Source organism: Takifugu flavidus, chromosome 8, assembly GCF_003711565.1.
Source record: "Takifugu flavidus isolate HTHZ2018 chromosome 8, ASM371156v2, whole genome shotgun sequence".
Lineage (NCBI taxonomy): Eukaryota > Metazoa > Chordata > Actinopteri > Tetraodontiformes > Tetraodontidae > Takifugu > Takifugu flavidus.
This window is the reverse complement of record NC_079527.1, coordinates 15388106-15414996: the sequence shown is the minus strand read 5'-3', so window position 1 is coordinate 15414996 and position 26891 is coordinate 15388106. Positions and strand designations below refer to the sequence as shown.

Here is a 26891-nt window from a genome sequence, read left to right as displayed (position 1 = left end):
TCGGTCGGAAGGGGGCGCAGTTTGACCACGACATGACAACAACAAGTCTTTATTTCCATCAGCATTCTGGCATGTTTACATATATTAGCATTTATTACTCGTACAGCATGTTTGCAGTAATAGTACTGCATTTTCATAGTGGTACTGCAGATATTACACAGACTACACCAGCATAGTCGGTGCAACACAACAAACAGGTCCTGACAACACAAACCCACAAAGATGTTGCTTTAAACGGTCTCGATGACAAAAGCTGAGCTAAAGTATAAGATATAATGTGAGTAAATGCAGGGAAATATTGGTGACTCTTAATGAAGTAGTAATCAGGTTTGTTGAACAGACTCAGGAAAGATGAAACTTGATGTTCATCAGCACGTACAAAAGTCTGAGGTTAATCAAACACTCGGAGGAGGAAAAGACCAGCAAATCCTCTAAATCCTACATTTGCAGCTCCGTCTCCGTCCACATTAAAGGGACATTAAAGTGTGTTTTGCAGCTCCGCTCGAGGCTCCTCAACGACGTCTGGAACCGTCTCAGTTTACCTGAAGGAGTGTCGGAAGTGCACGCTCCTCCGCTTCAGCTTCTCGGGGTCGTGAGACGCCATGTGGGAAAACTCCCGGAAGATGTCGAGGTACGTGGCGTCTCCTGGTGAGGTGAGAGAGGGAAACGCCGATCGGTCACAGTTCCATCAAAAACATCTTTTTTACACAACAGAAGCAGCCAAACAGTCGAAGAGGCCCCGCGACGCCGCCCCCTTTCAGGTCCACACAGCCTCTGCTTCATTAGTAACCGTGGTAACCACTGGATCCACTAGCATAACAAAACCAGCTCAGCCCCTTTGTGTCTGGTGGGAACTTTCAAACTGGAAATAAGAATAAAAGATCCTGTTTGTGTGAATGTGACAAAGGAAGCAGCAAGATGGAGAGTGCACCAATAACTCCCAGTATAACCAGTTATTGACCCTCTCTGTCCCAGTATAACCAGTCATTGACCCCCTCTGTCCCAGTATAACCAGTCATTGACCCTCTCTGTCCCAGTATAACCAGTTACTGACCCCCTCTGTCCCAGTATAACCAGTTACTGACCCCCTCTGTCCCAGTATAACCAGTTACTGACCCTCTCTGTCCCAGTATAACCAGTTACTGACCCCCTCTGTCCCAGTATAACCAGTCATTGACCCCCTCTGTCCCAGTATAACCAGCGTTGTCATACATGAAGAATGTGTTGACTACCCATAATCCTTAGAGTTTATGTCAAAAATCAAACATCTAGCTTGTCAGTTCTTTGGGAAGAAAAGATCAAAGGAGACTTGAAGAAGTTAGTTTAGAGTTTATTGTTAGTAGAAGTGGGAGGAGTTAGTGAACAGGTGTTACTCAGGTAAACCACAGACGTCATTCATCAGGTCAAACGTGCTTCCTGCTGCAGTCGTCGTCACGGCGACGCTGCAAAAGTCGTTAAATTTTACAAAAGTGCTTTAATCCCTCGAGTGAAAAACTGAAAAAGTTCAGTGAGTTAGGGACTGTATGAAAATGTCTCATTTAAAGTTCAGGAGTGTATTAAAAGATGAATTTATTGGACAAAAATGTGCTGAGACATTTAATTAGAATATAAAAGAAAACACATTTTTGCACAGAGCGTCTTTAACCTTCAGAATTCTGTTTTTAAATCAAAATCAAATATTCTAACAATATTCAGCTTCATTTTCATACAGTCCCTTATACTAAAAAATAATCCTGTCAATATAAACTAGAGATATTTAACTTAAAAAATATCTGTCTTTGGTGACAGCCTGAAAAACCTTTAGATCAAATCGTGATTCACAGTATAAATATTCATGTGGAAACATTAAATACACAAACACATCAGTGTGATTAAAACTAATTCTGACACGTTTGAGTGCGAACAGGCGTAAAACACGTTACAACGATCCACTCCCCGTTTAAAATGCTCCGTTTCACCAGAAATTTAATAAAAAAAACAGAAATGGCAGAAAAGTTACACTAAACCAAAGAATCAACAAGTCAGTAAGAAAAAAGTGCACAAGCTACGACTCGGGTCACCCAACAGGGGTTAGTCAGTCGGGAGGTTTGAATCAGACGGTGGAGCAGAAATCCTGGCTCCAACCGGCTCCAACCGGCTCTGACCAGCTCTAACTGGCTCCAACCGGCTCTAACTGGCTCCAACCGGCTCCAACCGGCTCCCATCCACAAAAACGCATAATTAAAGTTTAGACAACTGCACAGTTCTGGTGGTGATTTTAGTTCTGATGGTGATTTTAGTTCTGAAGGTGACTTTAGTTCTGATGGTGACTTTAGTTCTGATGGTGATTTTAGTTCTGAAGGTGATTTTAGTTCTGAAGGTGATTTTAGTTCTGATGGTGATTTTAGTTCTGATGGCAGCAAATCGTGGAGCCACTTTTAAAAACTGTTCAGGCATCATCGGCTCAGTCAGGATGTGATGAGACCAGTGAGGTTCAACACCAGGAGACGGTCCAGAACAGCGAAGCTATTCTGACAGACAGAAGTGGGAGGAGTCGTGGCGGCGCCCACTGACAGAAGTGGGAGGAGTCGTGGCGGCGCCCACTGACCTGAGGAGCAGCGCTACACTGACCTGACCACAGGTGGCGCTAACACCCTGCGATAGCGAGACAGATAAACTCCTGAATGCATTTCCTATACTGCTGCTCTGTGGGGCTGCTGGCGGCGTATTGACCTGGTGGTCCAAACGGTCCCTCGGACTCCTTCATCTCCTCGTTCATCCTGGCCAGACGCAGCCTGACGGACACAGCAGACAGACAGAGGTCAGAGCGGCCAACCAGCACCTTCATCACCTTCACCGCCGGCGAGCGCCAACGCACAGCGTGACGATGTCTGCGTTGGCCTGCTGGACGGCGACGCTCAGGGGGTCCCGGCCGTCCTCGTCTTCGCCAGCCTGCGTCGCTCCTCGTTTGAGGAACAAGCACACCTGCCTGTGACACCAGAAGAAGAACTCAAACCTCTGTGACGACATCTTAACGTCTACTTCCTGTCACCTGACCCACCCTGTGTGTCCGAGGTACGTGGCGTGGTGCAGGGGGCCCCGCCCCTTCACGTCTCTCAGGTTGACGTCAGCAGCGTTTTGGAGCAGAAACTCACAGGCGATCAAAGAACCCTGGAATCAAAGAATGCGGCCAGATGAAAGACACATCAAAGCTCTCCGGGCGTGCGGCGCCGGCGGGGACTCACGCCGACCACGGCCTGGATCAGCGGCGTCTTCCCGTCGTCCTCGCCGTTCACCATGTTGACGTCCGCCCCGTGAGCCAGTGCTGCCGCCATGCCGGGCAGGTTCTGGCCTCTGGAGGCCTTGTAGAGGAGCGCCCCAGGATGGAGGTCCCGCACGTCCTCCGGGTCCGACGCGTCGGGCTCCGCCTCCAGCTCCGCCTCGCCGCTGGAGTCCTCGGAGGCCTCGCACTCTGAGGACAGAGGCGTTAGACGGGAGCAGAGCGGGAAAATGTCGGACCTCTCGGGCCACTCACCCTCCACCACCGACCCGAACACCAGGATGTCAGTGCTGCCGTCGGTGCTGCCGCCCAGCCCGCTGTCGCTGCTCAGACCTGCCAGAACCCAGACCGTTAATCCAGAACCCCGGAGTTCTGGGGGAATCCCAGGCGGGACACTTACTCCGCGGTCCGGATCCCGTGTCGAAGTAGGAGAAGAGGGAGTCCAGCTCGTCGGGACAGAACAGGGATTCACGCCGGAACTTTGCCGCTTCTGCGACACAAACGGGCGAAAGTCACCTTTAACCCCGGTTCGTGGGTCGGAACTGACCTCGGACCCGCTCAGACCTGCGGACAGCATGGAGGGGGAGGAGCTTCCCACGTGTCTGTAGCGCCGCCGCGTCCTGGCCGCGCTGTTGGCGCTGTTGTGGCGCCGACACTTCTTCACGCTCCACCGCCTCTCCGGCTTCCTCTCGCCACTGCTGAGTATGTGGGCGGAGCCGAGCTTCCTCAGGTATTTTTTCTCCACGTACTTGGCTCTGATCCACGCCTCCTTCTCCTGCCTGCAGGGAAAACGCCACGTTAGCGCCGCCGGCCGGCTCCTCCCACGCCAGCCGGCTCCTCCCACGCCAGCCGGCTCCTCCCACGGCAGCCGGCTCCTCCCACGCCAGCCGGCTCCTCCCACGCCGTCCGGCCCCTCCCACGACCGCCGGCTCCTCCCACACCAGCCGGCTCCTCCCACGCCAGCGGCGGTCTTACCGTGAGCTGGAGGGCAGCGGCTTCTTCGGGCCTCCTTCCCGGTCTGAACCTTCGTAGATGTGGTTGATGACGCCGTTTCCGAGCTCGCACATCAACTACGGACACAAAGCGAAGGTTTTTCCGACTTGAGCGTCACAGGGAGGCGACTCCTCGCCACCACCCGCGTCCGTACCTTCAGTAATTCCGGTTCCCAGGAGTCCAGCGTGAGCGAGCGGACCTTGGAGCAGTGGACCCCCAGACTCCTGCAAACAAACCGGTTTGTTTTGGTTCTGTGGAGGTTCTTCCCAGCATGCACTGCTGCACTTCCTTCATTTGTTCCCGGCCTGTTTCTCCGTTTCCGTCTGTTTGTTTAATTCAGCATTTTTCTTAATTTAGAAATGTTTGCTTTTCCTTTTTCTGGGATTTTATCTTGTCAGTCATGAATCTTGTTTCCTCCTGGAAACGCCGTTTCTCTCCATTATGTGAGAGCAACACGCACGTGCACGTGCACACACACACACAACTGTGTGTTACAGCTGTATTTACAATAGAACGGCCTCCATCCTGTTTAAATTAACATAAATATGAGGTTAAAGTTTGACCTCTGACCTCTTGAACACTGGCAGCAGCAGGGTAACGGTCACGTGACGTCACTGGCTTTGATGGTTTTCCCTGGATTTTCCCGATCAGGGATCAAAGTGGTTGCGTACCTGTGGATGCCGGAGCACTCGATGCAGAGGAGGACGCCCAGGTTGATGGAGGCCCAGCGGGGATCCGCCTGGCCGCAGTCGCAGCACTGCCGTTCCCCGGCAGAGCCTGGATCCGCTGCAGGATGGCGTCGCCGCGGACGCCGCGCTCCCGCGGCTCGCTGGCCGAGTCGATGCTGCTGGTGGAGGGCGAGGCCGCTCTGTCCAGATGCTTCAGGGAACCAATAATCAGGGAGGAATCAGTGATGTGCAGCTCTGACGCAGGCGTCCTGCTCGCCGGTTTAGCACCGCTCACTCACTTCGGTGTAGAAGGCGTCGGGACTCTCCCGGTACGCCGACGCGATGCTCGCCTGGACGGCCTGAATCCACGCCTGCCGCAGCTTCTCCGACTCTGCCTGCAGCATGCAGCTCCTGCAGAACACCCCCAACGTTAGTGTGTCCACTCTGTCTCTGGACCAGGGTCAGCATGGAGCTAGCATGATAGCATGCTAGAATTAGCATGCTAACAGCTTCTCACACATTTGCACGATGACACCATGACAGTGGAAAAGCTGGATTTTTCTGTGTGACTGCGGGAGAAAAACATAAATGTTTGTGTCTCACTTGAAGGGGGAGACGACCTCAAAACAGAACCTCCTCTCGATGTCCTCAAACGGTTTAACGGAGCACAGCCGGAGGTCCTCCACCACCACCGTCAGCGAGTCCTGCTGACGAACAAACACCTTTTCAACCTTTTCCGTAAATGCTGCAGACGTGAGGAGCTCAGCAGAACTCTGAGAGGAACCTGCCTTAAGCCTCTTCTGATAGACCAGCTGACTGTTCTGGATGGAGAACCAGCGTCTGGAAAGAGGAGATAAACGTAAACAGGAAGTCATCGATGGACGTCCTGCGAAGCTCAGAGGTCTCGGTGAAGCTGCTGTCAGCCTCTTTAAAGGTTCCCTTCTCACCTGTTCCACGTCTTAAAGGCATTACTGGCCCTCTTGAACAGGTAGCCCTCCATCACCACGCCGTTGGGAGCGTCCACGTTAAACTCCACCTTTGTCTCCTCACATGAAAAGTCCTGAGAGAGAAGCAGAGACGGTCAGCTGAGGACGTCACGCCTGGTCTTTCCTCCTCCTGTAAAAGGGATCAGGAATGAGGGCGGAGCTCACCTGCAGCAGCGTCTGCGGAGGAGGCGGGGCCATGAGGAGGGAGAGAAGAGAACGTTAGAAGGTTGATTACCGTTAGCAACAGGGAGCACCGGAGCTCTGGGACAGCGCCGCAGCACAGCTGAGCCACCAGCAACAACCGACCAATGACGGATCAATAACCGCCCAGCTTCTGATTGGCTGAATAAAACTTATTCACTGTTTCTGATTGAGGATCAATTGTTCACCCGAGGGAGCTCCTGTCCTCAAAATGGTGCCACCTTTTCTGCCAATGCTAACATGCTAACGCTTGCTAGATGAATTCAGGTGGTGGTGGTGGTGGGGGGGCAGCACAACAAGCTAACGGCTAACGTGGCGGGGGCGTGGCCAGGTGTACGTTGACATGGTCAGAGACGGGTCAGTGGGGGGTCAGGTCAGGCGGGAGATCCTTCCGACTCACCCTCTGCTGGACGGTGGCGTGTTTTCGCTCCATCTCCCTCTTCTCCACCGCCGAGTCGATCACCAGCTGATCCAGCTGAAGACGAGATCACACGCGTGAAAAAGGAGGAAAACGGACACGTGGCGACGGGCGGAGAGCCGCCGTCTCACCGCGGCCGCCAGCTGCTTCATGTAGGGGTGGACGTCGTCCAGCAGGCTGAAGCCCTGCTGGAAGAGCGCGTGCTGCGCGTGCATGAAGGACAACACCTGGGGAGGCAGGAAGCAGCGTTAGCAACGTTAGCAACGTTAGCAGCGTTAGCAACGGCGCAGATGCACCTGCGTCTCCGCGGCAACTTACCGCATCCAGGATCTCGAACTTCTTCTTGGTCTGGAGGACGTTGATCTGCAAAGGCAACAAGAGGTTGAAGCAGGAAAACACGGCGCCGCTGCTGCTTCCTGGGTCGGGCAGGACAACTGACCCCGGGTGGGCGGGGCCATGAGAGCAGCGCCGGGGGGCGTGGCCCCACAGCCAGACCAACCCCCCGTCAGCGTCTCACCTGGAGAACGTAGTCCAGAGCCAGGTGACGGAAGCACCTGCGGGTGATGCGGAGGGCGCCGGCGGCCTCCTCGATCTCGTGCGGCTTGTTCCGCGGCGCCTGAGCGTTCTTCACCTGCGCGATCTCCATGTCTTCACGGACTCTATCGAAGTTCTTCTTGGTCTCCTTGAACTTCCGAACATCCCTGACAGAAAAACGGGGGCAGAAACGTGACGAAGACGAAGCCGCCGGGATCTTCTGAGGACGCCAACGTTTACGGTGTGAGGTCAGAGGTCAGAGGTCAGAGGTGAAGCTCTCCTGATCCAGAACAGATCTGGGCCACGGGAGCTGGGCCGCTCGTTAATGTTTAAACATTCCAAAAAGGTTTTGGGGGTGAAGGCGGGTTCGTCCGCTCTCTAGAAGGTTGTGGACGTTTCTACCTGCTCTGAATATTTGATGATCTGCAGCTTTACTCACTCTTTCACGAAGTTGTGCAGCTGCTGCTTCACGGAGCGCTGAGCCTGATCGAAGAGGATCTGGAAAAGTGTCAAACATCCCGTTAAAGGCGGGAATTGGACCTGCGGCTTTACATCAAACATCTGAAATGATCCGATTCTTCAGCCATCTGCAGGTGCGATATATGTCAGGCCAGCAGGGGGCGACAAACAGAGCCTCCATCTGGAGGACGGGCAGAAGAAGAAGAAGATGCTGCTGCCACATAATAACCTCCTGCTCATCTCCAGCCTCTGAACACGTCACCCCTGCCCCTGCCAGGAGGCCGCCGCCGCCGTAAATAGGGCAGTCGGGCACCGAGGGAGGGAGGGAGGCGAGGAGGACCGGGAGGAGGACCGGGAGGAGGACGCGAGGAGGACCGGGAGGAGGACCGGGAGGAGGACCGGGAGGAGGACCGGGAGGAGGACAGCGAGGAGGACCGGGAGGAGGACCGGGAGGAGGACAGCGAGGAGGACCGGGAGGAGGACCGGGAGGAGGACCGGGAGGAGGACCAGAAGGAGGACCAGAAGGAGGACCAGGAGGAGGGCCGCGAGTCCGCCGCCGAGTCCAGACAGAGAACACGAACGCCAGCTGGGCCTCATGACAGAACGTGTGGTCACATTAGATCCTTTAGACCAGGATGGTGAGGAGAGGACAGGAAGTGGAGGGTTGATTAATCAGGTTGATTAATCAGGATGATTGATCTCCATTAGCACTGAAGCTAATCTGGTGGAAAAGCGCCGACTCGAGCCGGTTTATTTGTTATTTAACTTCTCAACATCCCAAGCAGGAAGTGGATTTCTGTGACCTTCCTGGTTCCCACAAAAACGCCGCCAAAATAATCACTGGCTGACAGACGAGGCGGAGGCCGCTTAGGTGGTGGCGGGGGTCACCGGGGTCACCACCGGGGTCACCACCGGGGTCACCCGGGGGTCAACGATGGCCGTAAACGTGCACTTTAGCTGCAGATTAAATCCTCTTCCTGCTCTTTGACTGGCGGTTCGGCTCCTGCTGGAGCTCCGCCCACATTCCCATCTGGCCCCACCCCCTGGTTCCGGCTGCTCTGATTGGTTCCTCGTGTCTTTGTGTCGCTCCTCATCTCGGAGGCGAAGGGACGTCAATAATTTAGCGAGTTTCATGCTCGACTTCAGACGAGGTTAAAAACGGAACCTGAGAAAATCTGGATTTAATTAACACAAATTAATATTTTATCGTTTATTCTGGATCAGAGCAGCAAACGCTGCTGTCGAGCACCGCCGGGGGGGCGGCGGCGCTCTGCCCTGCTGGTACGGCGCCATGTGCTGGGGGGGCGGGGTCATGTCTTATTCATCAGAGCTGTCGCTCCTCATTAGCATATGGCGGCCGACCCAGATCAAACCCCCCCGACGGCGCTGAAGCCCAGCTGACCTCAGCGTGTCACAGCGACACGTGTTGGACGCTACACGCCAACGCCACGGCGAGGCCACGGCGGGGGGGTTAATGGGTCGCCGCCCACCGATGAGCAGACCAATAAGGTGACGCTACTGACGGCTCAGGGCAGGAACCTTGGTGGGGGGAGGGGCAAGGGAAGTGGGAGGAGCTGAAGCAGGAAGTCTCTGGATTATTATTCACATCAAAGCATCAAAGCAGCGTTGGCCGTCGCCCGTGACGACCACGCGCTCCGCTCTCACCGTGTGGTAGTTGATGATTTCCTGCAGACTTTCTCCACATTTTTCCAGGAACTCCTACGGAGACAAACGTCCGTCGTTAGGAGGAGGAGCCTTAATGGAGGTCCAGGCTGGAGCCTCCGACACCCGGAGAATCCAGGGAAACTCCACAAAACCTGGAAACATTTCCAAACCCCAGAAGGTCCAAGATCAGGGTTCCTCACCGAGATCATCTCATCCTTCTGGCAGTGCTGGGACAGGTCCCGGATCCCGCTGACGAACAGCTTGTTGGCGCCGATGTACGCCTTCCCCGCCTCGATCATCCCGCTGCAGAGCTTCACCAGCTGGGGGACAGAGAAGATCGGAGATGTGACCGTCGGTGAGGTGAGAAGAGCCTGAGGAACATCACACCAGGAACCACATGGGCGGCCCGCTCCTGTTCCCAGGAGAGCTCCACATGTGGTCCACGGGAGCCTCAGAAGGTCCAGGACGCCGGCGCCGGCGCCGATAACGACGCTGAAGATTCCCCATAAATACTTTATGTTTCTCTTCCACTGATCTGGACGTTCAATCTGCAAAATTTATCATCTCGGCATGAAGCCGGTTCCTCTTCAGGATCCCGGAGCGTTTGTGATTGGCTGGGGCCACTTTAGCCACAGGAACCTTTTGGTTCCTGGTGAAACCGGGTTTTGTCTGCGTCTGGATGCAGAGAAGCTCAGCTGTTCCCTCAGTTACCTTCTCTAACTTGGCTTCAATCTCCACCACCTCCGTCTCCACCTCCTCAATGTTGGCTCTGGAAGACAAGAGAGAAGAGCATCAGCATCATCAGGAACCAGGCGGAGCTAAAAGCCCCCCCCCTCACACACACACACACGCACACGCACACGCACACACACACACACTCACACACACGCCACGTCACAATGATCTGCCTTCTGTGGACCCTCAGCGGCCCCTCAGGGAACCTACTGTGGACCCTCAGTGGACCTTCAGGGAACCTTCTGTGGACCCTCAGTGGCCCCTCAGGGAACCTTCTGTGGCCCCTTAGGGGACTTTCTGTGGCCCCTTAGGGGACTTTCTGTGGCCCCTTAGGGGACTTTCTGTGGACCCCACCCGCTGCTAATCTCCCTGTTTTCTGGCTCTTGACACCTTCTGAGGCGCAGAGCTCAGCTGCAGGATCACTTTACACCCCCAGAACCAGAACCAGATCCAGAACCAGACCCAGGTGAAAGCTCCTCCCAGCACGTCTGACCTGAGCCAAACGGGCCAGTGAGATGCAGCATCTGTTCCAGATGTTCAGACTTTCATATGAGCCAGATGCTACCAGGAACCCCCCCAGGTGCAACCCCCCCCCCCATACCACTAAGTGCCTCAGGCCTGCAGCCACGCCAGCCGGGCCTTAAGTGGGCCGCAGAGGTCCGCGATGAGCCGGTACCACGTGTTACCACGGCGCCGGGTCGTTTGTGTGGAACAGAACGGCTCCGATGGCGAGCGTGCGGCGGCACCGCTGGTGGGGGCTGGTGGCGTGCTGACGGGGGCCTTCAGGGGGGCGGGACACGTGTCCTTCAGCCTGTAGGACACGTAGGAACCATGTGGTACCCCCCCCCCCCCCACCAGAGGACCCCCGCTGGGTCCCTTTGTTGGAATATCGATCGCTTTAGTGTCCTAATTGAGGCCGGCTGGCGCCGCTGGGGGGGGGCGGGGAGGGGGGGGGGGGTTCTTAACTGAGGTCCTGACACCCCCGCTCGCTCCCCCTCCCCCACTGCAAACACAGATGGGGGTCAGCGAGGGGCCCCCGGCGATGTCATCGACCAGCTTTAATGTAAAGATGTGGTAAATATGTCAGATCTTCTCCAGCTACTGAGCAGAAGGTCAGAAGGCTGCCTGGACCTGGACCTGGACCTGGACCTGGACCTGGCCACTGCGGGGGGGACACGGGCACAGGGGGTGGACACAGATCCAGCTCTACTGGTCTGGTCCTGGCTCCACTGGTCCGGTCCTGGTCTGGTCCTGGCTCTACTGGTCTAGTCCTGGTCTGGTCCTGGCTCTACTGGTCTGGTCCTGGTCTGGTCCTGGCTCTACTGGTCCGGTACTGGTCTGGTCTTGGCTCTACTGGTCTGGTTCTGGTCTGGCTCTACTGGTCTGGTCCTGGCTCTACTGGTCTGGTCCTGGCTCTACTGGTCTGGTCCTGCCTCTACTGGACTGGTCCTGGCTCTACTGGACTGGTCCTGGCTCTACTGGACTGGTCCTGGCTCTACTGGACTGGTCCTGGCTCTACTGGTCTGGTCCTGGCTCTACTGGTCCTGGTCCTGGCTCTACTGGTCTGGTCCTGGTCCTGGCTCTACTGGTCTGGTCCTGGCTCTACTGGTCTGGTCTCCCTGTCACCTGACAGGAAGTGATTCCCTCTGAGGTCGCCTCCTTTCATGGCTTCGTTACGTAATCAGAAAGATGAAGAACATCACATGATCCCCAGATGCTCCTCCTCCTCTGACAGGAAGCCACGCCCACATCCGGGGTCAGAACTGGCCACTAGGCGGCGCCTCGGCGGTACGGATGACATCATCGGAAACATAAATCCTTTGATCTTTTACAAGCGGCCATCCCGTGCAGTTTTCGGGAACGTGGCCAATCCCGATCGACCACAGACGTCAGGTGACCTGATGCCCCCACCAGGAGGAACCAGCAGCGTCTTCTGCTGTTGCCACGGGCAACAGCTCATGTTGCCGTCACGTTGCCTTAAAAACGGACGATTCAGTCACGTAACTTCAAGGCTCCGTTTCCCAATCAGGAATATTTTAACATTCCCAAACACAATGGCAGCTCCACCCACCCCCAGTCAAGGTGGGGGGGCAATTAGTCCGGAGAGGAGGAACCAAGGGGAAGTTACCTCAGGGGGGTATGTAACTGTGTGTGTGTGTGTGTGTGTGTGTGTGTGTGTGTGTGGTGGATCTTGGGGGGGGGGGGGGCGACACCCCAGAGGAAGGTCAGGAACCCTCCGCAGGTTTATATTAACGGAGGGTGGTCCGAGATGACGGCACGGCACAAAAATGTCAGGGAAGATATTTGGGATGAGGGACACACACACACACACACACACACACACACACACACACACACACACACACACGAGGGTCTTGAGGGGGCTGGGCTGTGATCCGGCCTGGACAATGTTCCATTGAGAGGAGGAAGACAATAAAGCCCTCTGAAGCCGCTCCGCCGCCTTTTTCCGCTCAACGCCGCCAAAGCGCCTCCGAATCGCCGATCTCGCCACAACACGCCGGCATTCTGCTGGAACACGGTGAAAACCCCCCCAGAGGCGTCCCGCTGGGCCGGGAATCCTTCCGGCATTTTTGTGGGTTCAACGTGCAGCTCGGCTCACACTAGACAGACATTCCGGCCTTTCCTGCCTCAGACCGGAGCGCCGTGGTTCCAGGAACACCGTGGCTCCAGGAGCGCCGTGGCTCCAGGAGCGCCGTGGCTCCAGGAACGCCGTGGCTCCAGGAACGCCGACACCTCCTGGATTCACCGTCCATCGGTCACGGATCCATGACGGCAGCGGGGGGACGGCACTTCCTGTCCGATGACCCTTTGATCCAATTTCTTCCTCTCTGTTTTAAAGTCTGTTTTCCCGGTTCTGAATGACATCATCACGCCACTGATAACAGACGAGCCGATGCCGCATCACTTCCTCCACCAGGTGTTTCCTGGTCTGGGACGCCCCTGATGTCGAGGCCGCCGTGACCCGTTGCCACGGTGATGACCACCAGTGACATCATCACGGAGTGTTTGTCCGGTTGTCCCGGTCCAAAGGAGTGCTGACGCGACAGAACAGGAGTAAACCAGAGAGCATGCTGGGAAAAAGGGCGACGCCTTCGTTTCCCGTCACGGATCAGAACAGTTTGGACTCCGACCGGGTCCCAGTTTCATCCCAGCAGAATCCTGAGACGGGAAGAGCCGTTTATCTAGAAAATCTGACACCAACATCACCGAACCCTCTGACCCGGCGAAGAGCAATCCGGACCAATACTGATGGATCTCCGGAGGACCCAGAACCAGAACCAGAACCAGAACCTGAGCAGCAGCTAAACTGGGAACAAGGCGCCGCAGTTGCTGGATGAACTCCAGAGAAAAACAAGCTTAATGAAAGACGGAAAACTATCACTGGACCAGTGGCACCAGTACCGGACCAGTGGCACCGGTACCGGACCAGTGGCACCCGTACTGGACCAGTGGCACCCGTACTGGACCAGTTTAGTGCTCACAGAACAAACCCAGTGACGGAACGCCGGAGTCGGCACCTTCCTCACTCCCGGGAGATTCCAGCCCTTGTTCCCAACCTGCTGGTAATAACTGACGCATTTCCTGGCCCGTCCCAGGACCCGGTTCTGGTTCAGCCTGGACCAGAAGCCAAGCCCCGCAGAGGGAGGAAGGGAAGGGGGAGAGAGGGGAGGGGGGACGGAACAAATCAGAACCAGATGCCGGGACATGTGTGATTCAGCATTTCGGAGCGGAACAAAGAGGCGTTCCTCCTCCCGGGTTCAGACAGATGTTTGTCCCGTCAGAACCGACCCGGCTACAGAACCATTCCGATAGTTCATGTCTTAAGTCATATTTGATGGATTCAGTCAATAACCTCACACACTTTGATGCTTTGATCCAGACACCAGAGGTCAGAGGTCACAGGAGCAGGAGAAAATGTTCCGGTTCTGCCGGAACGTCGGGATCCAGCTACTGAGGAAATCTGATCCCTTTTTTAAACATGTGTCTTTAAAAAAAAAGAGAGAATAGTGTGGAGCGACGACTCCGAGGAGCGTGAGCGTGAGCGCGCACGTTGACCAGAAACCGGCCTCGGTGCCGATTATCCAGAGTTCAGTGAGAAATTCCATCATCATTCCGGCCGCTTTTCCACAGCGTCGACACCGAATCCTGCTATTAGCAGGAATGACGAGCCGATAATTGCTGATCCGGGAGGAGAACCGGGTCTGGTTCCACCAGCGGTTCCTTCAGAACGTCTGACGTCGCAGTTCTCAGGTGTGTGTGTGTGTGTGTGTGTGAATGATGTCATCCTTTCGTGTTGACCCCCTCACACACACACACACACACACACACACACACACACACACACACTTAAAGTCAGACTGAGGTTCTTTGGACGTCCTGTGAGACGGAGAGCAGACAGGAAGTGAGCGATCAGCTGACTGACTCAGACGCCACACACACACACACACACACACACACACACACACACACACACACGTCGGTGTTGAGGTCGTTCCGACACCCCCTTCAGGTGCCCCCGCTGATGTTAGCGTGCTACCTTTAGCCGTTGTTGCTAATCACAGGCTGCATATCTCAGTATCTCGTTAAGCCTCCAGGTGATCAATGTGGGCCAATCCCTGATTAGGACGCCGCCCCTTAATCCCCCCCCCCACTTTCATTACCTGGAGCTGTTGCTTCCATCCCGCCCAGGCCCGGCGGGGGGGGGTGCCGATACGACACCGGAGCGGGTCCACATCCCGACCCTGAACAGAAGGTCCGCTGACGCAGATGCAAGAGGGAAGGAGGTCAGTCGGAAATGGAGCAGAAGCAACGAGACGCTCCGCCCGGAGGGGAGCGCTCGGAGCGGCGAGCAGCTGGAGACGCTCAAACGACCCCGGAAACGTGGGAGCGGCGGGAACTTCAGGAGTCAGACGCTAATGTTAGCATGTGCTCTTCTGTTAGCTCCTGTTAGCCAGACATCATCATCTGACTGTCACAAGTGTATATTCCACTCACACACACACACACACACACACTCACACACACACACACACACACACACACACACACACACACACACACACACACACACACACCTGGATCCTCGTGGATCTCCTCTAATGTCTCAAACATCAACGCGTTGCTTCACGCAACCGTGTCCAGCGAGGGCGTGGGGGCGTGGCCAAAAGCACAGCAGGACGCTTTAGTTCTTGGAACCAACGTGGATGGTTCCTTTCAACCTTGTTGCGTAACGTTGCTGCTGGCAGCTCCACGGGAAAGAAGCGGACCAGTCGGGAAAACCGGGACACGGGAAGAACTTTTCCTCTTAGCGTTAGCACGCCGCCACTCTCGCCACTTAGCATAAGAAGGGAGGAAGATGGAGGTTGGGGAGAAGGTCGACGGCCCAGCTCCTCAGACGGTCCAACCCGGCTGCTGGATCTCAGAACCACGTTCACCCAAGAGACCAGTGAAAGTGGCTCCAACCGACGGAACCGATCCATCAGCAGCAGCTGGATCAGCCAGAAAACGACCACGTGGAGCGACCTGCTGACCCGGAAGCACCACACCTGAGACCAGTGTCCCCGGTGTCCCCGGTCCTGACCGACCCAGGAATGTTTGTAACTCCAGTCCAGAACCACAACAGTCCAGATGAAGGAAAACTCCAGAACTTTGGAAGTTCAACCAAACACAAATTAATGTCACGAATCACGAGAGCAAAAGTTTAAGCAACAGCTGCAGTTCGGGTCGACACCGTCTGAGCAGAACCAGAAGAACCTCAATCATCCTGGAACACTGATGACCTTTGTTATGAAAAGTTTTAAAGATGACGGTTCCGAATGTCGAATGTTGCCCAGAAGGAATCTGTCCAAATGGAGGAAAACCAGAAGATCCCAAAACTCTCAGATAAAAAGAACCGTTTTAACCAGTTCGGACCCAGTTCGGACCCAGTTCGGGAGTTTGCACAAACACCCAATAATCGGCCTATTTCTGCAACACGGACACGTTTAAGGGATTAATCCCATAATCCCGCTCACATTTGGGTGACCCGGAGCGGGAGGCTCCTGGGAAGCGGCGGCCGGGGACGCGCAGTTAACGGCGGCGCACACGCCTCCATGTTCTTACCTAAAACGGGGGGAATCTTTCACACATTCCTCAAAATCCACCGTCATCGTGGGCCAGAGAGCTCGCTACGTTGTCGTGGACTAAAATCCCGGTCTCATGTCCCGGGTGGAGTGGAGCAGAGGCAGAAGTGGATCCAAGGCGGGGGCGCACCGTCCGGCTCTGACTCTGCGGCTCCGGCGGCTCCAGCAGCGGATCCGTCTGAGCTTCAGGCCCGCTCCCAGGCTCCGGAGCTCCGCGCCTGTGCTGCATTCACGGGCCCCCGCGGGGCTCGGAAATTTACCACTCAGGATACTCGACCTCTCCTCTTGTTGTGTTCGTGTTCGACTTCAAACGTTTGTTTTTGTGTGGTTTCGTGTGCCGCAATTATAGCCAATTATTATAATTAATTAACTCACTTGTGTTGAAACATCTGAATAAGCATCCCTGCATGAAATACACACAACGACAGCAAAGTCCCCCGCCAATGCATTTCATGGCGTTTTATAGTTTAACGTTGCTTTTTTACATTTCATTGCTTTTTTTTACTACTGATTATAGGATGTGATGTGGAAGTTCGTGACTGTAACCCTGAAAGATTTGCTTTCAATCACATGAGCAGCTTAATTAATGTCGAGTGGTCATATTTCCGATAGCCATTGAACGCAACACGCTTGACGTCACGTTCTGCTTTCTTTGAATGAACGTGATTTTTCTTCCGATCAGATTAATTTTCTAACTTTTCTGCTGAATATCACGTCTAAAGAGACGAGGCACATTCAGCTGCTGCACCTTCATCGTGATGATGAGGAGCCTCAGGTTTGATGATGCAATAATAGAAATAATGGGATATTTTTCCCTTTCTGTCAGCTGACATGAAAAATCACCATTTCAGCTCGTTTAGTCATTAAGTCCAAATAAGTCCAAGATATTTGCACATTTTAAATTAGTTTTTGACTTCTAAACAGGAAGCACGTTCATCAAATGAAGCATACAAATTTTTGAATGATGAATGTCTGAGGAACTTTGAACATTTAAAACTCTTGATTGTATAAGACGCTATATAAATAAAGATTGATTTGATTTGATTTGATTCCCGACTGAAGACCCGAGAAAAGGTTCCACCCTGGAGAGATAAACCATTTATCACATGGCTGCAACACAAACACTTGATAACGGGCCTATTTGCACCGACAGGTTGTACAGAAGTACAGAAGGCTTCAAATCTCTGATAAAGGCTGAAATAAAGGAGCTTAATTCTTCACGTTTTAGTCATTTACAGAAAACTGAAACGTTGTGCTTGTGATTGCAGACAATACTGATGAGGAAAAAATGTCCTTTTGTGTGATTAATGGATGTTTGGGACAGTAAATTAAATTAAATAAAAAAAACCTTCAGATTCACGAGTTTAATGGAAATATAATCGACTCTTTAACGTGGACGGATGAAGTGTTGGCGCCGCCTAGTGGCCACGACGCAGCGGTGCAGAACTCAAACTTCTGAGCATCCGGACTGAAACAGGCAGGAAACATGAGGCACCGCTGCATCACGTGCTGAGAGTGTGACGCTCTGGGACATGCTGAGGCTTCAGAACACGAGGACGAGGACCAGCACCAGCACCAGCACCAGCACCAGCACCAGCACCAGCACCAGCACCAGCACCAGCACCAATAACCAGGACCAGCACCAGGACCACTGCCCCTCAGGGTGGAGCCTCCTGCCCGTCAGCAGTCGTGGTTCTGACGGTGGAGGTCTCAGGGCCCAGCAATTTCCATTAGTGACTGTGTGTGTGTGTGTGTGTGTGTGTGTGTGTGTGTGTGTGTGTGTGTGTGTGGTGTGTGTGTGTGTGTGTGCTACTTAAGTGCTTTATCAATAAAGTTTGAGTCACACCACACCAGGTGAGGAAGGACCTGAAGAAGAACAGGGCCAGGAAAGCGACGGGTCCGGATGGCATCGGCTCCAGGCTCCTGAAGTCCTGCACAGACCAGCTGTGGGATCTTCAGTCACATGTTCAACCTGAGCCTGAAGCTGGGGAGACGGGACGATGCAGGACGTCTTCACAGCTGTGGAAGACGTCCTGCATCGTCCCGGTGCCGAAGACACGTCACCCCGAGGAGCTCAGCAGCTACAGGCCGGTGGCTCTGACCTCTCACCTGATGAAGACGCTGGAGAGGCTCGTCCTCGCCCACCTGCGTCCCCTGGTGAGCTCCTTCATGGACCCATTCTCCTACCAGCCGAGCATCGGGGTGGACGACGCCGTCACCTCCCTCACCCACCTGGAGGAGGCTGGAAGCACCGTGAGGATCATGTTGTGAGGATCAGCATCCAGCCCAGGCTGCTGGGGGACCAGCTGCAGGTAGCTGGGGTGGACCCCCACCTCACAACATGATCCTGGACCACCTCACAACATGATCCTGGACCACCTCACCAAGGGCTCCCAGTCAGACCGGCTCCTCTGCAGCACCGGTGTCCCGCAGGGAACGGTTCTGGCTCCTCTCCTGTTCACCCTCAACACCACGGACTCACACAGTTCATCTTCATGTCACCTCCAGAACTTCTCTGAGGACTCTGCTGCTGTCGGCCTCATCACTGATGGGGACGATATGGAGTACAGGGAACTTATTCAGGACTTGGTGGACTGGAGCCTGAGGAACAACCTCCAGATCAACGCTGGCAAAACCAAGGAGCTGGTGGTGGATCTCCTCAGGCGTAACACCCCCCCCCCCCACCGGTGAACGTCCTGGGAACGGATGTTGACGTGGTGGAGTCCTCCAAGTACCTGGGTGTTCACCTAAACAAGAACCTGGACTGGACACACGGGCAGCAGCAGACTGTTCCTGCTCAGGAGGCTGAGGTCTTTGGGAGTGCAGGGACATGTCCTGAGGACTTTATGACTCTGGTAGGATCAGCCATCTTCTATGGGCTTGTCTGCTGGTCCAGTAGCATCACGGACAGGGACAGGAAGAGGATGGACAGACTGGTGAGGAGGGCCAGCTCTGTCCTGGGACGTCCCCTGGACAGGGACAGGAGGAGGATGGACAGGCTGGTGAGGAGGGCCAGCTCTGTCCTGGGACGTCCCCTGGACTCAGTGGAGGTGGTGGGAAATGGGAGGATGATGGCTCAGCTGTCCTCCATGTTGAACAACACGTCCCCCCCCTACAGGACACCCTGACTCCACCCTCGCTGTGTGAAGGAGGGGTATCGCAGATCTTTAATATTATATATTCTGATGTGTATATTGTATTCACCCTCTGTACTTGTACAGGTACACAGAGGCTGAGTATCCATTTACCTGGATTATTGTAAATATACATCCTCTTTGTATATTCCACTCCTCCCGGATCAGCACTGTAAATTTCCCCGTGTGGGACAATAAAGGATCTGAATCTGAATCTGAATCTTGAATTTCTTCCTCTATTTCAAGGAAAAGTCTGAATTTTTTTTACATTTTTGTTCATTTCTAATGATGCTGAATATTACAGCGACTCACTCAAACGTCTGAGTGAAAGGAAACGATGAAACTTCCTCTTGTTCAAGTGTCAAAACACCTTCAAAGCTCCACTTTGAGTCATGTAACTAAAAAATACACCTACGGAGTGAACATGCTTCTCACACACACACACACACACACACACACACACACACACACACACACACACACACACACACGTGCACACACACACACACAACACACACACACACCACACACACACACACACACACACACACACACACACCCCGCCCCCTTGAAGCTACACATGCCCCAAAACAGGAAATTAAAGACCTGAGCGACGAGTCTCAGACCGACTTCGTTCTGAGAGATGAGCTGAAGAACAACCAGAACCTTTCACGGAACCAACCTTCGAGTTTTGAGAACAAAATCCAGTAAGTGTGTTTCTGTATTTTGCCTCTTAGATCCAGAGTTTAGAGTTTGTGAAGCTTCTTGAGATTCATGTTGAGAGGGAACGCCGAACTTTTTAGAGACACTTAAGAGTAAAAAGACCCAAGGTGGTTCTCTCTGTCAACTGGACTGGGTTTCTTCTCTTGAAGACGTTTCGCCTTCTATCCAGGAGGCTTCTTCAGTTCTGAAATCGCTGGGGAGAGAGCTAGAAAATATAGCCGCTGTGGACCATCTGCATGCTAATGATCCGGGTGGTCACCTGAGAGTCGTTAGCAGGGTCGTTGGTCGGGTCGTTCACCTCGTTCCTGTCTCCCCTTTGTCTGCTGGACCAAGAGAAGAACCCCAGTCCAGTTGACAGAGAAAACTGCCTTGGATACAATGATCTGGATGAGCTCAGAGTTTCCAGAAGCAGCAGCGTGTGGGTGCGTGGAGGCGGCGTTCCCCTCGGACACGTTTCTAGAGCTCACGTGTTCAGAATCGGCGGCTTCTCACCGAGGAGCCGAGGTTCTCACGCGGATCCCTCATCTTAGTTAAGCATCACGACGGTTCGCGCGTCAATAATCTGTGGAACCAAAATAGTCGCCCGCAGTCGGGGCTAAAACGGTTGTTGTTGCTATGGTTACAGAGCCATGAACTGCAGCGTCACCGCAGCGGACTACCAGGTCTACCTCTTCCCGGCGGTCTACGTGCTGGCCTTGGTCGTGGGTCTTCCCGGGAACGTGGTGGTCCTGGTGGCCTTCAGCTGCCGGGCGGCCTCCCGCACGGCCTTCAGCGTCTACATCAGCAGCCTGGCGCTGGCCGACCTCCTCATCCTCGGCACGCTGCCCTTCAGAATCCACTACCACCTCAACGGGAACAACTGGGTGTTCGGCGACGTCTCCTGCCGCCTCTCCGGGATCCTGTTCCACGCCAACATCTACCTGAGCATCTGCTTCATGACCTGCATCTGCGTGGACCGCTACGTGGCCACGCTGCACCCCCACGCCTACCTGCGGCTGCAGAGCGCCTGGTGCGCCATGGTCGTCAGCGCGGCGCTCTGGTGCGCCGTGGGCGTGGCCATGCTGGTCTTCATCCTCATGGGGCCTCTGGAGACCAACAGGGTCCGACCGGGAAACCACCTGTGCTTCGAGAACTTCGCCAAGACGGAGTGGACCTCGCGCCTGGCGGCGTACAGCTTCCTGTGTCTGACCTTCGGCTCCCTGCTGCCGTCCGCCATCATCCTGGTGTGCTACCCGCTGGCGGCGAGGCGCATCTCCGCCATCAAGACGAAAACGGCGGCGAAGGCGGTGAAGGTCATCTACGCCATCCTGGCCATCACGCTGCTCTGCTTCATGCCCAACCACGTGGTCTACCTGCTGCACCTGCTGGGACGCATGGAGGTCATCCAGAACTGCGCCGCCATCAACGCCATCTACCACGCCCGGCGGGTCACCATGGCGCTGGTCACCCTCAACACCTGCATGGACCCCCTGCTGTACTACGTCACCACCAGCCACTGCAACTGGAAGAGCTGGAGGCTGAGGTCATGGCTGGGGGACCGCGCCAGGAGGCACCGCGGCATTTACGTCATCAACGCCACGTGATGCCAGCGCGCCCGCCTGCGCCCCAGGAACCACCCTCACCATGAAGTCTTAATGACCATCTCAGACATCAGAGGTTCTACAAAAGCTTTTATTCAAACAGGGTTTTCAGTGTTGGGGGTTGTTGGTTCTGTTGGGTCAGCAGAGGCCAGCAGGAAGTCCCTTCTTCAGCAGCGTGGACAGGAAGCTGCCCAGATCCTCGTCCTGGAAGCAGATCCACAGTCTGAGATCAGGACTTCGCTCACGCTTCCTCATTTTCACGCAGCAGCTGCAGATTTTGCGACCCTCCTTTATGTGCTTTAGTGATTTTTAGAATCTGATTTTCCACATGAGAAATGAAGCTAATCGTGAAAAACGTTTGCTGCCCCTGAGCCTGAACGGGTTCCTGTTGTTGTGCGTTTGTGTCACTGCTGATGTCGCTTGTGTGTCTGTGAGACTTCAGATTAAAAACATGAGACGTTGCTGAAGGTGAAGAGCTTTTGTTGTGCAGGAAGTTGCGAAGCCACATAAACCGCTCGGCTGCACAGCTCTGACATAACCCACGCGCTCACTTTCATTTCTGTGTGTGTGTGTGTGGGGTGGGGGGGGGGATTCCGACCTGCTTGCTGCATGCGTCACGTGCTCCATCCAACATGTGACCCTGAACACACCTCTACCTGTGGCCCCAGAACACCAACAAGACATCGAAGAGAGGAACAGCGACCTCTAGCGGCAGCAGCGCGGCTGCGCAGCGAACGGTTCTCACCTGGTAGCTCCATGACAACAGCAGCACCTTCATGCTGGCGTCCTCAGCAGACGAGGACACTTTGACAACGATGGACTCCACCATGACCGTTCCATCGGGGAGGTGCTGGACGGTGTAACCCTTCAACACGCTGAAGCAAAGAGAAGAAGCGTCAACAGGGGAACCAGTGACACCAGCAGATGTATCCTCCCCCTCCCAGTAGCACCAGTAGCACCTCTTCAGGTGTGTGTAGACGCGGTGCAGCGTGTCGTTATCACTGTGGGGGTCCTGCAGGTGGACTCGGCAGGTGAAGCGTAGCTGGTGCTCGTTGAGTCCGAGCTCCTTCAGCGCCTGCTCCGAGGACACCAACCTCAGGCTCTGATGGAGAGACCAGACAGGAGGTGACGGCAGGCTCCAGCGTTCCTGACCAATGAGCGGATCAAACCTACGTTTTCCTTCATAATCAGGGTTCCGTGCATGGCGCGAGGCTTTTTGGGATCAGGAAGAGGCCCTGAAAGACAGGAATGAAGTCACCACATGTGAAGGACCGCCCACCCGGTGTTATAAAGGACCGCCACCCGGTGTTATAAAGGACCGCCCACCCGGTGTTATAAAGGACCGCCCACCTGGTGTTAAGAAAGGACCACCCACCTGGTGTTAAGAAAGGACCGCCCACCCGGTGTCAATGAAGGACCGCCCACCCGGTGTTATAAAGGACCACCCACCCAGTGTCAATGAAGGACCGCCCACTCAGTATATGAAGGACCGCCCACCCGGTGTCAATGAAGAACCGCCCACCTGGTGTTAAGAAAGGACCGCCCACCCGGTGTTAAGAAAGGACCGCCCACCCGGTGTTAATAAAGGACCGCCACCCGGTGTCAATGAAGGACCGCCCACCCGGTGTTAATAAAGGACCGCCCACCCGGTGTTAATGAAGGACCGCCCACTCGGTGGATGAAGGACCGCCCACCCAGTGTCAATGAAGGACCGCCCACTCGGTATATGAAGGACCGCCTACTCGGTGGATGAAGGACCGCCCCCAGCCCAGTCACTCTAAATGCACCTCCGAGCACCATCTCCCTCTTCAGCAGGTTGAGCGAGATGTCCACGGGAACGCTGGGATTGGTGGTTACTGTCACCGTCTCTCCGTTGGCCGGCATGTAACAGTCGATATCTGTCGGGAAGGTTGGGATTAGATCACGAGGCTCGTCAGTGGGATTCACATTCGCGATTGACGCCGCACGCACTGAACTCCTGCTCGATCTTCCCCTTCAGGAACTCCATCTTGGCCGCCTCCCCGTGGACCAGCAGCATGTTGCGAGGCTCCGCCATGCGGATCAGCTGCATGATGCCTTTGGCGTCGGCGTGGGCGCTGAAGGACATGTACTCCACCTGCAGCTTCACGTCCAGCTGAAAAACACGTCTGGAGCGTTAGTCTGATGCTCCTCCCGGGGAACCGAACTTGGACCTTCATCTTCTGCAGCCTACGACTGCTTCACTCTCTGATTTGAACTGGTTCAGATGATCCCAGAAGGATCCTGGAGGTTCTAAACTGGAGCGATGGTCCCTAAAGGTCTTACTGTTGCTCTTCCTTCCATCTCCAGTTTCCTCTGGCCGTTCAGGATCTTGTGTCCGATGGTTCCTTGGACGCAGTAACCCGGCATGATGACCTGGAAGAACCAGAGGTGTTGTTGCTGTGACAACGAGGCCCCCACCCCCGGGGGGCAGAACTCACCATGTTCTTCTCATTCCCAGCCCACTTCTTGAAGATCTGCAGAGACTGACCGGCGTGCAGCATACCTGGCGTGGCGAAGACCACCTGAAAGCACAATGACCTCAACGTCTGGCGTTGGTGTGTTTGGATGGACTGTGGGGGGGGGGGGGGGTACCATGGGGCCGGGGTTGTCAGCATAGGAGCGGTCGAAGGCCTTGATGTGTTTAAACTCAAACATGTTCCTCTGCACGAAGGTTTTTCGGATCTTCTGGTTGGTCCACGTGATGAAGAGCTTGTAGTAATGGTTCGCTTTCTCCGTCAGCCCGGTGGAGAAGTAGATGGGGGCCTTCAGGTTCATCCTCTCCCTGTTGGTGGAGGAAACCAGTGAGCATCTTGCTCTTCTGTCCCGGTCTTTAATTCAGTAGAAGAAGAAGAAGAAACTACCAAAAGGTTTCCAACAGGATGCAGAGTTCTTGTGCTCTTCCCAGAGCGAAAACTGGAATCAGAACCTGCAATGAAGAATAAACCCAAGATTCTTCTCCTGCTGGTGCGGCCCCACAGGTGGGGCCCCACAGGTGCAGCCCCACGGGTGCGGCCCCACAGGTGCGGCCCCACAGGTGTGGGTCCACAGGTGTGGCCCAGGTGCGGCTCCACAGGCGCGGCCCCACATGTGCGGCCCCACAGGTGCGGCTCCACAGGTGCGGCTCCACAGGTGCGGCCCCACAGGTGCGGCTCCACAGGTGCGGCTCCACAGGTGCGGCCCCACAGGTGCGGCCCCACAGGTGCGGCTCCACAGGTGCGGCCCCACAGGTGCGGCTCCACAGGTGCGGCTCCACAGGTGCGGCTCCACAGGTGCGGCCCCACAGGTGCGGCCCCACAGGTGTGGGTCCACAGGTGTGGCCCAGGTGCGGCTCCACAGGCGCGGCCCCACATGTGCGGCCCCACAGGTGCGGCCCCACAGGTGCGGCCCCACATGTGCGGCCCCACAGGTGCGGCCCCACATGTGCGGCCCCACAGGTGCGGCCCCACAGGTGTGGCAGCTCTTACCTTCCCCCCTCGCTCTATGCTCTCGTGCACCTTCTTCAGGAAGTCCCTCTCCCTGCACCTCTTGGAGTCCCGGATGGTTGTGGCGTACGTGGATTCGGAGATGAGGATGTCGGGACGACACTTATCGATCCACGCCGCCCTGCATCGGGCGAGGAGGACGTCAGCGCGCGGACGCACGGGAAAGGACGGGAACTGAAACACGTCTTACCCTAAATGCCTGTCGGGCGTCATGTTATAGTCTCCCTGAAAGCAAACAGACTGTTAACAGGTGTCGTCCTCAGTTCAGGTGAACGTCTGAGGAGCTTCAGCCCTGGTCCAACTTTTCCCTCATTAACAGATCAATTCTTCACCAATGAAGCTGCTTCAGATGAAGGACAGAAGAGCGTCACACGCCCGTTTCTACTCACAGTGTAGACGACCGACTCTGAGCCCACTTTAATCTGGACCATGGCGGCTCCCAGGACGTGTCCTGCGTAATACGCCTTGATCTCCAGCTCGTCGTCCACCTGCCGGCGACATCGGCCCGACTGAGCGTCAGAGACGAGAGCAGCGGCTCCTGCAGCCGTGCTAACGAAGCTAAAGCTCACCTGCACCGTTTGGTGGAGGTTCAGAGGAACCACTTTCTTCATGCAGTCTTTGATCATCTGTGAGGTGAAGAAGTTGGTTTCTCCCTTTTTGTCAACAGTGATCTTCCGGAAGTCCTCCAGCAGGATGGGGCAGATGGCCTTGGTGGGGTGGGTCATGTAGATGGGCCCGTCGTAGCCCACCATCTCACTCATGAAGGGCAGCGCGCCGCAGTGGTCCAGGTGGAAATGGCTGGGAACGGTCCAGGAGAAGCCGGGTCAGGGTCAGGTGGAGGACGAGCAACGGGCCGACAGTGACGAATGTGACAGCAACGAACCTGATGATCACGCAATCCAGAAACTCCGTCAGGCGGCCGTTCTGCGTGACGTAGGAAAAATCCGGGAAGCGTCTCTGCGACGTGAGAACCAGAGTGAGCTGAATTCCATCACATCACTCCCGTAAAACTAGACATCTTACATCATCGTTGTATCCCATGTGCATGCCACAGTCGAGCATGATGTTTTTGCCTCCGATGGACACCAGGATGCAGCTGCGGCCGACGTCCTGTCCGGCACCTGCGGAGGGACCCTGAACGTTACACGCCTGACAGGGGTTAGCTTCGCTAGCTAACAGCGGGAAACCTCTCACACAAAATCAAGTTACATCCTGGTTTTGGGGGCTCGAGTGAGAGAAAGACACGTTATTGTCGCTGAATTCGCCAGCGGGGACAATAAAAACACGTTAAAGTATTTGAAATGTTTACACGCGCATCGTTGAGAGGGGTTAGCTGCTGCTGCTACTCACCCAGCGGCGTCACCTTAATTTCGGGCATGTTTTCTCAGAGTTTCGGAGTATTACACCTCACTAAAGCGGTGACAATCAAATACCCGCCGTTTATAATGAAATATGCCTTTTGGAGTTTGCAAACATGCGGACCATTTCGCACAGAGGCGTTCTTTTCTAATTTTGGGACAAACGGTAGTACTACCCAATAACATCCGGGAACCCCTTTCAAAATAAAATCCCATTTTCAACTCGCATCGTCAGCGTTGGATAGGTTTGATGGTTTAGATCAAGGCTATAAAATTAAGATACTCACGTTGATAGAATGAAGTAAAGAGAAAATATATTACGGTCCAGTTACGTCACCCCAGAGACTTTCTTCATTTTCGTCTTGCACGATCCTTTTTAAATATCTAATTTTTTTGCACGCTGTTGGCGTCCATAGCAACACTAAAACCACGGGGAACCGATGATGGCTCGTCATTCACATTATCCTCCACTATCCCCTAATGCTCACTCATAAATAGCTGAGGATAAATAAACACACCAATCAATCCGACA

The 26891-nt window shown here is 54.8% G+C and overlaps 3 protein-coding genes and 1 long non-coding RNA gene across 9 annotated transcripts; 2 read left to right on the top strand and 2 right to left on the bottom strand.

Moving 5' to 3' along the window:
* Nucleotides 1-33: 33 nt before the first annotated feature.
* On the bottom strand, nt 34-16407 carry acap3a (ArfGAP with coiled-coil, ankyrin repeat and PH domains 3a). The gene is given in 25 exon segments (XM_057042180.1): nt 34-645; nt 2713-2774; nt 2858-2968; nt 3041-3150; nt 3225-3451; nt 3515-3592; nt 3660-3749; nt 3824-4038; nt 4235-4329; nt 4407-4476; nt 4924-5014; nt 5017-5131; nt 5220-5331; nt 5524-5624; nt 5709-5760; nt 5868-5977; nt 6493-6582; nt 6657-6752; nt 6844-6888; nt 7043-7226; nt 7499-7557; nt 9184-9237; nt 9384-9503; nt 9895-9952; nt 16042-16407. Coding segments are annotated over 25 exon segments (2499 nt in total). The 5' UTR covers nt 16089-16407; the 3' UTR covers nt 34-538.
* On the top strand, nt 1368-1583 carry LOC130530719 (uncharacterized). Its single transcript, XR_008951907.1, has 2 exons — nt 1368-1486; nt 1517-1583. It is a non-coding gene; the product is annotated as an uncharacterized LOC130530719 (long non-coding RNA).
* A 3348-nt stretch (nt 16408-19755) lies between the features above and the next one.
* Nucleotides 19756-21965, top strand: LOC130529539 (proteinase-activated receptor 3). Of its 3 annotated transcripts, none has more exons than XM_057039883.1 (3): nt 19803-19902; nt 20252-20447; nt 20544-21965. In XM_057039883.1, exon 3 carries the CDS (start codon nt 20548-20550, stop codon nt 21499-21501), a length of 954 nt encoding a protein of 317 aa, XP_056895863.1. In that variant the 5' UTR covers nt 19803-19902; nt 20252-20447; nt 20544-20547; the 3' UTR covers nt 21502-21965. The 3 variants fall into 3 exon arrangements, with proteins under 3 accessions (XP_056895861.1, XP_056895863.1, XP_056895862.1); XM_057039882.1 differs by having other exon boundaries at nt 19809-19908; nt 20257-20447; XM_057039881.1 differs by lacking the exon at nt 20252-20447 and having other exon boundaries at nt 19756-19902.
* On the bottom strand, nt 21569-26549 carry ints11 (integrator complex subunit 11). 4 transcript variants are annotated; one of them, XM_057039873.1, is made up of 17 exons: nt 26352-26549; nt 26025-26122; nt 25885-25958; nt 25571-25799; nt 25391-25489; nt 25192-25226; nt 24984-25122; nt 24381-24445; nt 24112-24301; nt 23958-24041; nt 23803-23892; nt 23470-23632; nt 23286-23396; nt 22672-22733; nt 22458-22600; nt 22244-22373; nt 21569-21702 (listed from the first exon to the last, which is right to left on the bottom strand). In XM_057039873.1, the coding sequence occupies exons 1-17, from the start codon at nt 26377-26379 to the stop codon at nt 21637-21639; spliced, it is 1806 nt and encodes a 601-aa protein (XP_056895853.1). In that variant the 5' UTR covers nt 26380-26549; the 3' UTR covers nt 21569-21636. The 4 variants fall into 4 exon arrangements, with proteins under 4 accessions (XP_056895853.1, XP_056895856.1, XP_056895854.1 ...); XM_057039876.1 differs by lacking the exons at nt 21569-21702; nt 22244-22373 and adding an exon at nt 23095-23119 and having other exon boundaries at nt 23241-23396; XM_057039874.1 differs by lacking the exons at nt 21569-21702; nt 22244-22373; nt 22458-22600; nt 22672-22733 and adding exons at nt 22777-22873; nt 22924-23020 and having other exon boundaries at nt 23241-23396.
* Nucleotides 26550-26891: the final 342 nt, after the last annotated feature.